This window comes from Mya arenaria, chromosome 8, assembly GCF_026914265.1.
Source record: "Mya arenaria isolate MELC-2E11 chromosome 8, ASM2691426v1".
Classification (NCBI taxonomy): domain Eukaryota; kingdom Metazoa; phylum Mollusca; class Bivalvia; order Myida; family Myidae; genus Mya; species Mya arenaria.
In genome coordinates, this window is record NC_069129.1 from 27,711,177 (window position 1) to 27,730,122 (window position 18,946).

The following is an 18,946-nucleotide window of genomic DNA, read 5'->3' on the forward strand; positions in this document are numbered from 1 at the left end:
TTGGCACATTCTTGTCACAATTTTGATTTCTATTAGAAATATAAAATTGACACAAAAATTCATTAAGCTCAGTCGCAGGAATGAATTGAATATTTTTTGAATCTCATTTTAAGAGTAAAATCATTAACTTTTATAATTATCGCTGTTTGTTCTTTTAAATGAATGTAAATTGTAAATGTTTTCAGATATAATTTTGTCCACGTCTACGGTTTTATACCTTACTTGCTCTACCATTTTTTGTTTTTGTTGTTATTTATTTTCAGTTAGTTGTTTTTCTCTTGCATTTTCAATGTAAGTTGTTGTTTACATCATTATTTTCATTGTTTTGCTTAAGTATTTCAAATTTTGTCAAAAAAATCAACGAATTCATAACCAATTGCCATTGTATCAATTGCTGCATTACAGACAACAACAAACATGTATACTCTACTTGTTTCATACTGTTTCAAGTCAAGGGAAGCAAATCTTACAGCAGATGGAAAAAATAATACCTAGTTGTCTGCAGTAAAGCGATTAAATGTAATAAAGCCTACTCAGTTTCAAAAGCGCCACATTTTGACACAAATTAAACTTTTATTGAGCATGATCAGTGCCAAATATTAAAGTTTGGCAACAATATCGCCCAAACCAATATGCAGTTCTTATTAAGTCAAATATAGGCCAAATAGACCAACTCTTGTCACTGACCATTAAGACCATTTAAAACGAACCAAACACATGCGCAGCTCTAATTAAGCATATTCAGTGCCAAAGAGACCTATTTTGGCAACCATAACGCTTTTAAGAGCCATAGAACATGTATAAAAATCTAATTAAGACCTAAAGATTGCATCATTTGGGCCCCATTCAGTGCAACACAAACCTATGTGTAGCTCTCATTAGCCTACTCAGTCAGATTTTGGCAACCTTAAAGTCCATTCAAAACCGAACAAACAAAAAGGTGCAGCTGTCATTTAGCATTTTCAGTCCCTATTAGACTACAACCATGTTGGCAGCAATTTAGCTCATTTAGAGCCACGTGTTTTTCATATTAGGCCTTTTCAGTGCCAAATAACTTCACATTTTGGCAACCATAAAGCGCATTCAAAGCCAACCAAACTAATGTTCAGCTCTATAGTTGAGACAAGTAATCAATGCCACGTGGTGGGCATATTGGATTTGGTGAAGATATTGGATATAATCTGAGAGGCTCCTTTACCTTTCCATAACACTAGTAGATTACTAAATTATGTTAACGACTCTATAAAAAGATAGCTGATGTAACTGAAAAAAAAATCAAATAACATTTAATATGTTATCCCAGATACACACAAATTGAATTAGTATCAAATTTTGTGGCCATTTAATTCATTGAACGTGAAAGGATCTTGACTTGAACTTGAGGTCAACAATGCTGCATGTACATTTTAGGTACACTGGGAACAAGAACAATATAGATTAAAATAAACAAGCTTATATATATAAATGTGTGCAATATTTAGAGATAAAAAAGAAGATATCTATGGCGGTCATCTTGAACGCCATCTGGTATTTCTTGATATATACATCTCATGAGATATAATATGATACAGAAGTAAATTTAAAAAAGTCTTTCAATTATAAATATTAATAATGAAATATTTAAACTTACACATTAAACATACAATTCACAGGCTTGTTATTTGAAAAAATGACGGGTCAATGTTAACCTCGACACCGGTTACCAACTTATTTTGACAAAAATCTTATTTCAGACTGTCAATACTGAAGATTGGATGCTATTATTGTTGTTGCCTTTCAAACAAACTTTGATTATAGAGTTACCAGAAAATATTAAATAGATGTTAGTAATCCTGTCACTAGCACTACAAACAGCATATATTGAAATAGCCACAATAATGTGCGTTTAGGGAACTCTTTTAGCCTTTGCCAAAACAAAAACTGTCAAAGACTCTGAAGCGGCTATTTGTATGGACTAATGTTGACAGGACCTTCATACCCCCTACACCAACTATCCCACCCCCGTGAAACACAGGTTGACAGAGCCAGCACCCCCTCCATCGAACCACCAGCTACCTCCCAACCCCCTGGCAACACAGGACCACTCTATCACCATATTTGCATCTGACACTAAATAAAAAAGATAGTGTACAGTTTTAATACCATTCCTTATTTTCAAATATGTAAAGTACCCCATGCTTTCTTTTAAATTGTTGGCTACTGAAATTTGGCTCGTGCTGCAGAAATCTCAAAGTCTTAGCCCCATTTGCTTCCAAGTTAAAAAAGGTTAATTTCGCACACTGGTTATATAAGTAAAATCTAATTAGCATGCTGATTACAATGAATTGATTTGAATTAAATTAAATTATATTTAAAATATGATTTACACACTCAAGCAGTTACAGTTATAATATATAATATTACTGTTTTGCATCTGATTTCTGTCCCTCTCATTGTTTCCCTTCTATAACTTCATCAACTATTCCCAGCTTTTGTTGACTTTTGGACTGTCTCTCTACTAGAGTTCCATCACCAGTGTGTTATTTTGAGCTCCACCAAAAATCAGTCTGCCAGTGTTGCAGCTGTACCAAACTACCCTAGGACAGTTGATGCCCTCTCTACTCACCACCATTGTGGCCAGCTTCTAACTGCCTTCCGGTTCAACCTGCACCAGTGGGTTGCAGGCCCATGAACACACAAACACATGCTCATACTCACTCACATTTGCCAGCTTGGTTCAAAGCAAAATGTTCCGACCACCTGATTTGTCTACATATGTTCTTGACTTGCTTGCCGTCTGTAGTGTAGAGGTACAGGGCTGTGCCAGAGCCCACATACAGCTGGTCCCCATGGTGTCTGATGGACTTGCAGTCATGGTCAACTGAGAACTTCCTGGTCATCTTGATAGTGCCAGCTGACACAGTGAGAAAGTGGACCTCATGCCTGACAGGATTAGCACAGTTTACTGCTACAGTCACCTGATTTTCAGTCACAGGGCAGGGGGAGAATAATCTCTCCTGATGGAAGTTCTGATTGAATATCAGACAGCAGTTGTGTAACCCTGGTATCAGGCTGGAAAGTGCCAGTCAGGTCAGGTTTAGTCAACATCTCCTAGAGCAGGCTGTTGGCTTCTGCCATCTTCTCTTCGCGCTTCCAGAAGCCTGACACTGTCCATCTGTTCTACTGTCCTCTTCTCCAGCTCATCCACATTCAGTTTCTTTTTCAAGTCCTTGAATTTTGTCAGCATGAACTTGCCAGAGGTGTTCAATGAGCCTTGGTTCTACTTTCTGACTTCTCTTACCTGGTTGAGACTTGTTACCTAAGCAGCCTTAGATGGATGCTGTGTGAAATTGGTCATCTTGTATATGCCCTTAACCAGGTCTGAGATCAAGCTGATGCTTCTGCACATTCTGATTTTAAGAAATTATGAATAATGGATAAGTGACTGGATTACTTTAGTATTTAGATTCAAAAACAGTTTTATGTGTAAGTTCATACAAGTTCGCCCAATACTAATGTTCAATTACCTTTTGTGGGTGAAGGTCACATTAACAGCTGCATTTAATAAATAAGTAATTTACGCTCTAACCTGTCATTCAAGGACAGGCAGAGGTAGCAGCACATCTCAGAATGGTCATCACATAGAAGTTGTATGACCTCTTGTGGGTGAAAGTCACATGATTAAGGGTGTTGCCCTGCCCCACCCACTTGTCCACATCCTTACTGCCCAACACAGTATGCTGTTAGAGGTTTGAAGTGCCAGGCATTTTTCACAGTATTTCTTTGAGCAGTTTCCACGGAAATACTTGGCCTCAGTATTTAGCAAATAAGCTTGGTATATGAAATATGAATAACACCTTTCAACTAAAGGTTATGTTTATGTATGTTTACTTGTAAGAATGTGGTTTTGTTTTCTTTTTTCTATTTTCCCTGGACTCTATAATAAACGTTGATTTCATTTTGACGTTTTGTTTGTAAGCGTGTGCGTCCACATCTGGTGTTACGGAAACATATTGTACCGTCACTTGTTGAAAATGAGAGTTTAAGATTGGACATTTCAATGAGGTATAGTACAATAACCTATAATTATCTTACAGATACAACCTACCATTCCGGCCCGGCCCACTATCCACTATTAGAAAAGTCCACTTAAAATGCTGCCGGCCGCTGAACCTTAAACTGATGGGAGTCACATGGAATGTAGCATGGCATGAGGGAATATATACTTGTCGGGAACCATGGCCAATGCTTAGGATTCGGATCTGGAGTAAGTGTTTTATATACAAGTAGATACATGTGAATCGTGTGGGTAAGAACCAGTCGCCCGGTTAGCTCAATTAGTTAGAGTATTGTGCTAGAGTTCCTGCGATTGTGGGTTTGAGCCCCACATTGGGCGAACTTTTCATTCCAGGATTTCTTAATTGGTGGCAAAGATAAATGGAAGGAGTGCCTCTGTTGGCCTAAAACTAGTAAAAAGGTTATTGTAACCAGTCACCCAATTACATGTAGCTCAGTTGGATATAGCGCCATGTTAGTGTTCCGACAGTGTGATCATCAAGTCTATGGTAATACAAGTACAAAAGTTGCTGCAAGATGCAGCAATTGGATGTTAGCGCGGACCAACTATTGGTTATGCAAGTCTATATGTAGGGTCAGAACAAAGTAAATAAAGTGAGGACTAACATTGATTGTAGATGTCAGTGAAATGAAGTTACTTAAAAGATGACAGAATTGGGCTGTTGTTTTGGAATGAAAATAAAACTTAACACATTAACAATTGTACAACTGATGGTATATCTATGACAGAAACCATAATTGTATCAAATAACTTTATTCGTGAACTGTATCAACATACACACATTTATAAAAGACAACATGGCCACAGTGGTGGTTTTCTTTTGGAGTGGCTGATATGATAGCTGAAATGTTAAATATGCCAACATGATTTGGTAAATTCTGGGCAAAGTTCGAAACGTTGAGAATTTGAAGTACTTTGGTGAAATGTTGACTTTAAACAGGAGTAGCACCAAAGAGTTATCCAAAAAACTAAGTAAGGACATCTGCTTAAAACACTGTTTACTTTTGGCTAATATTCCGCGAAACAAGTTGACCGTTATAATTAAGTGTTACAGAGCCATTGTTTCTAACTGAAAAACACATAAAACTGTTTGCTTATGTAACAGATTTTAACACAATTAAAAAAATACATTTAACATAAACTGAAAGAAGTTGGTTATACATGAGCTGAAAGAAAGAAGTCTGATCATCATTATTAATGTCATTTTCCTTGTTCTGTGGCGTAGATGATTTATAGGCATGCAGGATGTTTTAAACAAAGGAAACAAGTTTAGCATATACTGACACTTATAGGTAATAAACATTATGTAATCATCATGCATTATGCAATTTTAAGGCATAAGATATAAGAATGATGAGTAGAATGTGATGCAGGTTGATAGTGGTATGACTAGGAAGTTGATCACTTAATGTGTATAGAAATATAATGACACAAAAGATTTATGAAGAAAGTGCTGAAAATTATAGGTTACAATGAAATGAAGTGAGGAATATATTTTAATACATGAAAAGTGAAGCATTTGTACAAAGTTTGGTGGAAATGTGTTAATGTTATTTTGCCTGTAAATTTCTCAATTCTTTAAAATATGACATTGAAATATAAGAATAAATACTGCATTGAGTATTACTGAAATATGAACATATGTACAAACAAGAAAGAACATGAGCAATATGACATTTTATATACATTTTGCATACAACAAAGAGTAATAAGCATGATAACAAAATATACAGAGTTAGTATGTATGCTGGGAATGGTAGAGTTGCACTGAAATGTAATAAACAATAGAAAGAATATTTGTTATAATTTGGTGTAAGTGCGACATATACATTATGACCAATATTTGGAATAAGAATGCACACAGACAAATTAATACAATACTAAAATACATGCTGCCACTATTTCATAAGCAATGAAATAGAACAGGTATGAAAGAAAAGGATATAAATGAAAATGCATGAAAACCTAGTAATATGTACCTGGTATGCAAATGCACAGTATTTGAATGAAACTATTTATAGGGTGATAAATATCTTTTACATGGGGGGGGGGGGCTTAAAAAGACTCAGTTTCAGTTGTTATGTTGGAATGAATTGGGTTGAAAATAAGTATATTTGTTAAATGATTTACTATCTTAAAAGTTGAAAGTTGTCAAACCCAAAACTATAAATGATATGCCTGGAGTTTTATATTTATCAGTATAAGCATTGCTGATATGGTTGATAGCCAAAAGGCCATTATTTTTTAAAGTTTGAAAAGTCATAAATCACGAAAATGAAAAACAACAACACACAATAGAATGGTTAAGGGTCATGCAAAAAAGCAGGGTAAGTTGAGAAGTTGAAACAAGCATACTTTTTTAAGCATTATGAATTCTAATGTTTGTAAATGGAGAGTCAGTGCCTATAAAAGAGACATTGAATGATATATTCATCAGAGTTAAAGCTGCACTCTCACAGATTGAACGTTTTGACAACTTTTTCATTTTTTGACTTAGAACGAGCCATATTTTGCGAAAATCCATTGAAACCAGTTATATAAGACTGCTGACAAAAAAAGATTGCAGATTTTTATACTTAAGTTCAAAAATTGATGTTTTATGCAATTTTCTTAAACTGTTAGTAACAGCTTAAGCCATAATACATTAATTTTCAAATGGAAATATGAAAATCTGTGATTTGATCTTTTGTCAGTAATCTTAAATCATTTGTTTGCGGATATTAACACAAAATTTGCGCTTTCCAAGACAAACAATAAAAAAAGTTGTACAAATGGTAAATCTGTGAGAGTGCAGCTTTAAGCATAACAGGTAGTAAAGAAGGGTGACATGGCAAAATGACATAGTGATATAAATACAAGTATTTCTTGTAAATTAACATTTTGTAACTGTTTAAGTGAGATGTTGAAAAACGGAACATTGTTATATATATGTACATATATGAAAATTGGCAAAATGACATAGTGATATAAATACAAGTATTTCTTGTAAATTAACATTTTGTAACTGTTTAAGTAAGATGTTGAAAAAAAAGAATATTGTTAAATATATGTACATATGAGAAATTAATTTAAACATTAATGGGAATTAAACTAAGCAAAAGCATAGTGATATCTACAGAGCGTTATGCAAACATCAGTGTTCAGATAGACAAAACCTTGAATGAGAAGTCTTATAATACTGTCAAATGTCTCTGATTTTAGGAACATGTTTTGTAAATAATTATTGAAATTGCAGAACATTCAAGAAAACAATAGGAAGATAAGTAATCATTATGATGAAGTTATTAAATAATGTTACTCTGTTAAGTCATATATTGTGACTGTAAGATATTGGCACAACTGTCACTTAACATATTGACAGAATTTCAAATCCCCCGCCACGGAGTGGGGAGGGGATTACAGAAACACTTCATCAGTCTGTCTGTCCGTCTGGCTGTAACATTTCGTGTCCGTGCTATAACTTACTTATGCATTGATGGATTACCATATTGCTTGGTTCAAATGTTGTCCTCATTGAGACGATGAGCAGTGACATTGACCAGGGTCCATAACTCAAAGATCAAAGTCACACGAGATATTTAAATGTCAGAGTACACATACTCGTGTCCGCGCTATAAACTCTTCCTACATATATCAAGTTTGGTCACAGTATGTCCGCCTTAACTGAAACAGTAATCTATTTTTAGTAACAGTGACAACGACCCTAGGGAGCCAACAAAAATTAAAGATCTGCATAAACTTGTCCTATATACCAAGTTTGGTCACACTATGTCAACCCTTACTTGAGTTATTCAGTACCCTACTTACCATATTTCTATTTTGACCTTGACCTAGACCATAACTCTCGGGGCCAAAAACACAATCTCAGGAAAGGTCTCTATAAACTCTCCCTATATACCAAATTTGGTACCAATTAGAAGACCCTTACTTAAGTAATTCAAAACCAACCCTTTTTCTATTAATAGTAACCTTGACCTTGATCATAGGGGCCTCAAACGCATTCCCATAAAAGGTCTCCATAAACTCTTTGCATATACCAAGTTTGGTCTCTCTATGTCAAACCTAGCTAAAATTATTCGATACATAAGGTGACTTTGACGCTGCTCTAACACCAGCCCGCCCGAACAATGACACAGGTCATTCAAATATCTTGTTTTCCCTTTATGAGAATGTGGTTAGGAATATAAAAATGTGCCTTTCAAAAGAAATTAAAAGAAGAGTTAAAAAGAAAAAAAAACATTCAAGGGCAATAATTTGTATTTAGGGTTAACATGAAGTTATGTTCCTTAGTGTAAGATGGTCGTCAATAATTCTGCGAAGTATTAAATGCATTGAATGAAGGTATAGAAGTTTTTTTTATTAAAATCCCAACTTGCCCTAAAACTTTAACTTGCCCTAAAACTTTAACCTAAGTCAATCAGGGGCCATAACTTGTATTAAGGATAATGTGAATGAAGGGTATATTAAAATGTTATCAATAAATATATCAACCTGCCCTAAAATTTATAATGTACAAAATTAATATAATATAAAATGTTTGAAATAACTATAAAATAATAGAATAATAATTTCAGAGTTAGTGAAAACCAATAAAATTTAAAGATAAAGTAACAACAAGCAGTTAAATCCCGAATAGATCCTTGCACTCGGAAATAAAATAATAAAACACTTATCGTCCATAATACTGTATAAAATAGTGGGTTTTCAGAGCCTTCTTAAAACTTTGCAAGGTGTTACAGTCTCTGATGTCAGTTGGGAGGGCATTCCATAACTTAGCTGATGCTGGCTGGAAACTTCTGTCACCATAACGCGCCGTCCGACATTTAGGCACAACTAACGTCAGTGACTTATTTTTCGACCTCAGATTTCTGGATGCTCTTTATATTTCTAAAATGTCCACAATGTACGCAGGCGATTGGTCATGGAGCGCTTTAAATGTGTGTGTTAGAATTTTGTACTCTACTCTGCATTGCACAGGAAGCCAATGTAGTTCCTGTAGCATGGCCCTGATCAACTGTGTGAGATATTAAGTCAATTGAATGAAGGATATTGGACTTATAAGTGAAAATCCCAACTTGCCCTAAAACTTGAACCGGACACCGACCCCAGAGCGAATAGTATAGCCCACCTTATTCTTAAAATAGTCGAGCTAAAAAACACAAATGTGATAATATATTTATAACATGTGTTTTCTCTTCAAAAACAGTGAAACAAGGTTATGACATCACCACAAAATATATGTATCACTTTATCGAAAATACTTTGATTATAGAGTTACCAGAAAATATTAAATAGATGTTAGTAATCCTGTCACTAGCACTACAAACAGCATATATTGAAATAGCCACAATAATGTGCGTTTAGGGAACTCTTTTAGCCTTTGCCAAAACAAAAACTGTCAAAGACTCTGAAGCGGCTATTTGTATGGACTAATGTTGACAGGACCTTCATACCCCCTACACCAACTATCCCACCCCCGTGAAACACAGGTTGACAGAGCCAGCACCCCCTCCATCGAACCACCAGCTACCTCCCAACCCCCTGGCAACACAGGACCACTCTATCACCATATTTGCATCTGACACTAAATAAAAAAGATAGTGTACAGTTTTAATACCATTCCTTATTTTCAAATATGTAAAGTACCCCATGCTTTCTTTTAAATTGTTGGCTACTGAAATTTGGCTCGTGCTGCAGAAATCTCAAAGTCTTAGCCCCATTTGCTTCCAAGTTAAAAAAGGTTAATTTCGCACACTGGTTATATAAGTAAAATCTAATTAGCATGCTGATTACAATGAATTGATTTGAATTAAATTAAATTATATTTAAAATATGATTTACACACTCAAGCAGTTACAGTTATAATATATAATATTACTGTTTTGCATCTGATTTCTGTCCCTCTCATTGTTTCCCTTCTATAACTTCATCAACTATTCCCAGCTTTTGTTGACTTTTGGACTGTCTCTCTACTAGAGTTCCATCACCAGTGTGTTATTTTGAGCTCCACCAAAAATCAGTCTGCCAGTGTTGCAGCTGTACCAAACTACCCTAGGACAGTTGATGCCCTCTCTACTCACCACCATTGTGGCCAGCTTCTAACTGCCTTCCGGTTCAACCTGCACCAGGCCCATGAACACACAAACACATGCTCATACTCACTCACATTTGCCAGCTTGGTTCAAAGCAAAATGTTCCGACCACCTGATTTGTCTACATATGTTCTTGACTTGCTTGCCGTCTGTAGTGTAGAGGTACAGGGCTGTGCCAGAGCCCACATACAGCTGGTCCCCATGGTGTCTGATGGACTTGCAGTCATGGTCAACTGAGAACTTCCTGGTCATCTTGATAGTGCCAGCTGACACAGTGAGAAAGTGGACCTCATGCCTGACAGGATTAGCACAGTTTACTGCTACAGTCACCTGATTTTCAGTCACAGGGCAGGGGGAGAATAATCTCTCCTGATGGAAGTTCTGATTGAATATCAGACAGCAGTTGTGTAACCCTGGTATCAGGCTGGAAAGTGCCAGTCAGGTCAGGTTTAGTCAACATCTCCTAGAGCAGGCTGTTGGCTTCTGCCATCTTCTCTTCGCGCTTCCAGAAGCCTGACACTGTCCATCTGTTCTACTGTCCTCTTCTCCAGCTCATCCACATTCAGTTTCTTTTTCAAGTCCTTGAATTTTGTCAGCATGAACTTGCCAGAGGTGTTCAATGAGCCTTGGTTCTACTTTCTGACTTCTCTTACCTGGTTGAGACTTGTTACCTAAGCAGCCTTAGATGGATGCTGTGTGAAATTGGTCATCTTGTATATGCCCTTAACCAGGTCTGAGATCAAGCTGATGCTTCTGCACATTCTGATTTTAAGAAATTATGAATAATGGATAAGTGACTGGATTACTTTAGTATTTAGATTCAAAAACAGTTTTATGTGTAAGTTCATACAAGTTCGCCCAATACTAATGTTCAATTACCTTTTGTGGGTGAAGGTCACATTAACAGCTGCATTTAATAAATAAGTAATTTACGCTCTAACCTGTCATTCAAGGACAGGCAGAGGTAGCAGCACATCTCAGAATGGTCATCACATAGAAGTTGTATGACCTCTTGTGGGTGAAAGTCACATGATTAAGGGTGTTGCCCTGCCCCACCCACTTGTCCACATCCTTACTGCCCAACACAGTATGCTGTTAGAGGTTTGAAGTGCCAGGCATTTTTCACAGTATTTCTTTGAGCAGTTTCCACGGAAATACTTGGCCTCAGTATTTAGCAAATAAGCTTGGTATATGAAATATGAATAACACCTTTCAACTAAAGGTTATGTTTATGTATGTTTACTTGTAAGAATGTGGTTTTGTTTTCTTTTTTCTATTTTCCCTGGACTCTATAATAAACGTTGATTTCATTTTGACGTTTTGTTTGTAAGCGTGTGCGTCCACATCTGGTGTTACGGAAACATATTGTACCGTCACTTGTTGAAAATGAGAGTTTAAGATTGGACATTTCAATGAGGTATAGTACAATAACCTATAATTATCTTACAGATACAACCTACCATTCCGGCCCGGCCCACTATCCACTATTAGAAAAGTCCACTTAAAATGCTGCCGGCCGCTGAACCTTAAACTGATGGGAGTCACATGGAATGTAGCATGGCATGAGGGAATATATACTTGTCGGGAACCATGGCCAATGCTTAGGATTCGGATCTGGAGTAAGTGTTTTATATACAAGTAGATACATGTGAATCGTGTGGGTAAGAACCAGTCGCCCGGTTAGCTCAATTAGTTAGAGTATTGTGCTAGAGTTCCTGCGATTGTGGGTTTGAGCCCCACATTGGGCGAACTTTTCATTCCAGGATTTCTTAATTGGTGGCAAAGATAAATGGAAGGAGTGCCTCTGTTGGCCTAAAACTAGTAAAAAGGTTATTGTAACCAGTCACCCAATTACATGTAGCTCAGTTGGATATAGCGCCATGTTAGTGTTCCGACAGTGTGATCATCAAGTCTATGGTAATACAAGTACAAAAGTTGCTGCAAGATGCAGCAATTGGATGTTAGCGCGGACCAACTATTGGTTATGCAAGTCTATATGTAGGGTCAGAACAAAGTAAATAAAGTGAGGACTAACATTGATTGTAGATGTCAGTGAAATGAAGTTACTTAAAAGATGACAGAATTGGGCTGTTGTTTTGGAATGAAAATAAAACTTAACACATTAACAATTGTACAACTGATGGTATATCTATGACAGAAACCATAATTGTATCAAATAACTTTATTCGTGAACTGTATCAACATACACACATTTATAAAAGACAACATGGCCACAGTGGTGGTTTTCTTTTGGAGTGGCTGATATGATAGCTGAAATGTTAAATATGCCAACATGATTTGGTAAATTCTGGGCAAAGTTCGAAACGTTGAGAATTTGAAGTACTTTGGTGAAATGTTGACTTTAAACAGGAGTAGCACCAAAGAGTTATCCAAAAAACTAAGTAAGGACATCTGCTTAAAACACTGTTTACTTTTGGCTAATATTCCGCGAAACAAGTTGACCGTTATAATTAAGTGTTACAGAGCCATTGTTTCTAACTGAAAAACACATAAAACTGTTTGCTTATGTAACAGATTTTAACACAATTAAAAAAATACATTTAACATAAACTGAAAGAAGTTGGTTATACATGAGCTGAAAGAAAGAAGTCTGATCATCATTATTAATGTCATTTTCCTTGTTCTGTGGCGTAGATGATTTATAGGCATGCAGGATGTTTTAAACAAAGGAAACAAGTTTAGCATATACTGACACTTATAGGTAATAAACATTATGTAATCATCATGCATTATGCAATTTTAAGGCATAAGATATAAGAATGATGAGTAGAATGTGATGCAGGTTGATAGTGGTATGACTAGGAAGTTGATCACTTAATGTGTATAGAAATATAATGACACAAAAGATTTATGAAGAAAGTGCTGAAAATTATAGGTTACAATGAAATGAAGTGAGGAATATATTTTAATACATGAAAAGTGAAGCATTTGTACAAAGTTTGGTGGAAATGTGTTAATGTTATTTTGCCTGTAAATTTTCTCAATTCTTTAAAATATGACATTGAAATATAAGAATAAATACTGCATTGAGTATTACTGAAATATGAACATATGTACAAACAAGAAAGAACATGAGCAATATGACATTTTATATACATTTTGCATACAACAAAGAGTAATAAGCATGATAACAAAATATACAGAGTTAGTATGTATGCTGGGAATGGTAGAGTTGCACTGAAATGTAATAAACAATAGAAAGAATATTTGTTATAATTTGGTGTAAGTGCGACATATACATTATGACCAATATTTGGAATAAGAATGCACACAGACAAATTAATACAATACTAAAATACATGCTGCCACTATTTCATAAGCAATGAAATAGAACAGGTATGAAAGAAAAGGATATAAATGAAAATGCATGAAAACCTAGTAATATGTACCTGGTATGCAAATGCACAGTATTTGAATGAAACTATTTATAGGGTGATAAATATCTTTTACATGGGGGGGGGGCTTAAAAAGACTCAGTTTCAGTTGTTATGTTGGAATGAATTGGGTTGAAAATAAGTATATTTGTTAAATGATTTACTATCTTAAAAGTTGAAAGTTGTCAAACCCAAAACTATAAATGATATGCCTGGAGTTTTATTTTATCAGTATAAGCATTGCTGATATGGTTGATAGCCAAAAGGCCATTATTTTTTAAAGTTTGAAAAGTCATAAATCACGAAAATGAAAAACAACAACACACAATAGAATGGTTAAGGGTCATGCAAAAAAGCAGGGTAAGTTGAGAAGTTGAAACAAGCATACTTTTTTAAGCATTATGAATTCTAATGTTTGTAAATGGAGAGTCAGTGCCTATAAAAGAGACATTGAATGATATATTCATCAGAGTTAAAGCTGCACTCTCACAGATTGAACGTTTTGACAACTTTTTCATTTTTTGACTTAGAACGAGCCATATTTTGCGAAAATCCATTGAAACCAGTTATATAAGACTGCTGACAAAAAAAGATTGCAGATTTTTATACTTAAGTTCAAAAATTGATGTTTTATGCAATTTTCTTAAACTGTTAGTAACAGCTTAAGCCATAATACATAATTTTCAAATGGAAATATGAAAATCTGTGATTTGATCTTTTGTCAGTAATCTTAAATCATTTGTTTGCGGATATTAACACAAAATTTGCGCTTTCCAAGACAAACAATAAAAAAAGTTGTACAAATGGTAAATCTGTGAGAGTGCAGCTTTAAGCATAACAGGTAGTAAAGAAGGGTGACATGGCAAAATGACATAGTGATATAAATACAATATTTCTTGTAAATTAACATTTTGTAACTGTTTAAGTGAGATGTTGAAAAACGGAACATTGTTATATATATGTACATATATGAAAAATTGGCAAAATGACACAGTGATATAAATACAAGTATTTCTTGTAAATTAACATTTTGTAACTGTTTAAGTAAGATGTTGAAAAAAAAGAATATTGTTAAATATATGTACATATGAGAAATTAATTTAAACATTAATGGGAATTAAACTAAGCAAAAGCATAGTGATATCTACAGAGCGTTATGCAAACATCAGTGTTCAGATAGACAAAACCTTGAATGAGAAGTCTTATAATACTGTCAAATGTCTCTGATTTTAGGAACATGTTTTGTAAATAATTATTGAAATTGCAGAACATTCAAGAAAACAATAGGAAGATAAGTAATCATTATGATGAAGTTATTAAATAATGTTACTCTGTTAAGTCATATATTGTGACTGTAAGATATTGGCACAACTGTCACTTAACATATTGACAGAATTTCAAATCCCCCGCCACGGAGTGGGGAGGGGATTACAGAAACACTTCATCAGTCTGTCTGTCCGTCTGGCTGTAACATTTCGTGTCCGTGCTATAACTTACTTATGCATTGATGGATTACCATATTGCTTGGTTCAAATGTTGTCCTCATTGAGACGATGAGCAGTGACATTGACCAGGGTCCATAACTCAAAGATCAAAGTCACACGAGATATTTAAATGTCAGAGTACACATACTCGTGTCCGCGCTATAAACTCTTCCTACATATATCAAGTTTGGTCACAGTATGTCCGCCTTAACTGAAACAGTAATCTATTTTTAGTAACAGTGACAACGACCCTAGGGAGCCAACAAAAATTAAAGATCTGCATAAACTTGTCCTATATACCAAGTTTGGTCACACTATGTCAACCCTTACTTGAGTTATTCAGTACCCTACTTACCATATTTCTATTTTGACCTTGACCTAGACCATAACTCTCGGGGCCAAAAACACAATCTCAGGAAAGGTCTCTATAAACTCTCCCTATATACCAAATTTGGTACCAATTAGAAGACCCTTACTTAAGTAATTCAAAACCAACCCTTTTTCTATTAATAGTAACCTTGACCTTGATCATAGGGGCCTCAAACGCATTCCCATAAAAGGTCTCCATAAACTCTTTGCATATACCAAGTTTGGTCTCTCTATGTCAAACCTAGCTAAAATTATTCGATACATAAGGTGACTTTGACGCTGCTCTAACACCAGCCCGCCCGAACAATGACACAGGTCATTCAAATATCTTGTTTTCCCTTTATGAGAATGTGGTTAGGAATATAAAAATGTGCCTTTCAAAAGAAATTAAAAGAAGAGTTAAAAAGAAAAAAAAAACATTCAAGGGCAATAATTTGTATTTAGGGTTAACATGAAGTTATGTTCCTTAGTGTAAGATGGTCGTCAATAATTCTGCGAAGTATTAAATGCATTGAATGAAGGTATAGAAGTTTTTTTTATTAAAATCCCAACTTGCCCTAAAACTTTAACTTGCCCTAAAACTTTAACCTAAGTCAATCAGGGGCCATAACTTGTATTAAGGATAATGTGAATGAAGGGTATATTAAAATGTTATCAATAAATATATCAACCTGCCCTAAAATTTATAATGTACAAAATTAATATAATATAAAATGTTTGAAATAACTATAAAATAACAGAATAATAATTTCAGAGTTAGTGAAAACCAATAAAATTTAAAGATAAAGTAACAACAAGCAGTTAAATCCCGAATAGATCCTTGCACTCGGAAATAAAATAATAAAACACTTATCGTCCATAATACTGTATAAAATAGTGGGTTTTCAGAGCCTTCTTAAAACTTTGCAAGGTGTTACAGTCTCTGATGTCAGTTGGGAGGGCATTCCATAACTTAGCTGATGCTGGCTGGAAACTTCTGTCACCATAACGCGCCGTCCGACATTTAGGCACAACTAACGTCAGTGACTTATTTTTCGACCTCAGATTTCTGGATGCTCTTTATATTTCTAAAATGTCCACAATGTACGCAGGCGATTGGTCATGGAGCGCTTTAAATGTGTGTGTTAGAATTTTGTACTCTACTCTGCATTGCACAGGGAGCCAATGTAGTTCCTGTAGCATGGCCCTGATCAACTGTGTGAGATATTAAGTCAATTGAATATAGGATATTGGACTTATAAGTGAAAATCCCAACTTGCCCTAAAACTTGAACCGGACACCGACCCCAGAGCGAATAGTATAGCCCACCTTATTCTTAAAATAGTCGAGCTAAAAAACACAAATGTGATAATATATTTATAACATGTGTTTTCTCTTCAAAAACAGTGAAACAAGGTTATGACATCACCACAAAATATATGTATCACTTTATCGAAAATACTTAAGGCTTGCTATTTCATCGATGTTATGAATCAAGACTCATTTTCCTTTTTTTTTAGCCAAAATAACCTTGACATTGATCTTACCTACACTACACACAATATGTATAACTTTAACAAATACTCTTTTATTATGTTCAAATATTCAAGAATAATTTAGGTTACTGATCATACAACTTGTATTTCTATATTCTTGACCAGTGGTTGTGTACAATTTTGATCAGATTCAACATACCGGTCAGGTTGCGAGAAAAACAAATTGCCTTGTGTTGACTTGATGTAGTGTCAGCTAAAGCATTGAGGCAGGTTGTTTCGTTAAGAATCAATTGGTCCTTTCACACTTGCAATGACAAGTTTTCCATTTTCAAACTTTCCTCTAGCGTTTATAGGGAAGAGCACTGTGAGGTAGAAGTGAAGTGCAGGATCGTCACCGATTGTTTTCAGTTCAGGTATTGTGATGAGGAGTAACTCAACTGTTGAAGATCAAGTTGGAACAGTTTCCGCATTTCATGCCTACTGCTGCGTTTGATAACAACCTCAGCTGTGCAAAAGTAGGCCACTTGTGTAAGGGGCTGGCTCTAACATAGAGGACATTTGTCAAGGTCCATTAACTTGTTGCCACACTCTAAAAAGATATGAAAGGAGTGTGTTATGATATCATGATAAGTGAATGTAGCACTGAAGACCTGGCCCCGATTTCTCGAAACTTCTTAAGCCCCTTATAACAGGATTAAGCTAAGCTCACTATTTTTGGTTTTCAATAATTTGCGTAATGTTAACTTCTTTAAGTGTTTTTACCCTTGAGATGGGAATTATAATCATGATTATCAGAATAAACAATTATTCATTTATCAAAATTCTCTTTAAGTATGTATTTTGGCTAGTTGAAATAAGCTACTTAAGCCTGTTAAGCTTAAGAAATTTTGAGAAATTGGGGCCTGATAACATGAAACATGAGAAATAAAATAACTCTAAACATTAAACTGAGGTGAATTTGTTAGGTTTCAAGGTTGATTTCATAAGCTTTATTCGAAATGTGAATTGACAGGTAATTTGCAATTTGATGTCAATTCTGAATCAGGTTAAATACAAATCAAACATTGATGCATGAATTGCAGAATAATAATTAAGATTAAGTATTTATATACAAGTAATGATTTCATTCCTTTATTCAGCTATTGAGTTAAGCAATTTTTATAGAAAAAGTGAAAAAATGTTATTAATTTTTAGGAAGGCTTGTTTATAGGTCATGTAATTTCTATTTTGTGCGAAATAAATATCAAAATGACGTCTAAAAAAAGATTATATTGTGAAAAAATGTAAGCTTGTAGAGTTAATTTTTTTTAAACATTCTATGAAATTGTGAATAATTGTAAATACATTCAATTATTTATTGAAATGCATTGAAACATCCATATGTTTTTGTTTTATTAAAGGTTGAATGTTAATACCAAAAGCAATGCTATTTAAAGTTGCAGTTAAAAACTTAGCAAAATATTTGCCTAGCTTTAGTTGTGTTACATAACAACACAAAATGCAGAAGGTTTGGGATTTCATTTTTAATATGAATGCTGGCTATTGTTCTGAAACCATAAAGTTAACAGGAAACAAAGAAAGAGAACAAACCTGGTTTTGGGCAGCGGGGCAGCACTGATATTTGTGGACTGAAGATAACTCATTTCTTGGAACTCCTCAGTCCTGGCCCATTATTGTTGGTGGCCATTTTTTGCAGTTTTCATCTTGAAGATGAAGCCCTTTCTGTTCAATATTTACAACTCTTGTGATAGAAACTGGAATGTAGGATGATAAATATACATTTTATTGAGACAGAATCCCGTAATTGAGACAGAATCCCGTAAAACATGTTTATTATTTTAAACTAATGCACCAGTCAATTGTAACCACGACCCCAAAGGTCCGCGGGTATACCGGGGATAGCCGGGGAAATGGACCATGTTTTTAACTTTCAGGTGGCCCTGCATTGCCGGGTGAATGGGATGGTTATGTCGCGCTTTAAATATAGCAGGGAATGGGCCTTACCTAGGGCCCCTGGGGTGCGGGGGCATTTGGCGAGATTAAACAATCTGTTCATCCCCGCAGGACGTGATTT

The 18,946-nt window shown here is 35.0% G+C and overlaps 1 protein-coding gene across 1 annotated transcript in view; it reads left to right on the top strand.

The window, feature by feature from the left end:
* Positions 1 to 18,946, top strand: part of LOC128242332 (uncharacterized) — a 32,191-nt gene that overhangs the window by 6,768 nt on the left and 6,477 nt on the right. The window contains exons 3-4 of the mRNA XM_052959440.1: positions 4,077 to 4,246; positions 11,599 to 11,768. Of these exons, the coding sequence (XP_052815400.1) occupies positions 4,077 to 4,246; positions 11,599 to 11,654 (226 nt within the window). The 3' untranslated portion in view covers positions 11,655 to 11,768. The remainder of the gene's footprint in view (positions 1 to 4,076; positions 4,247 to 11,598; positions 11,769 to 18,946) is intronic.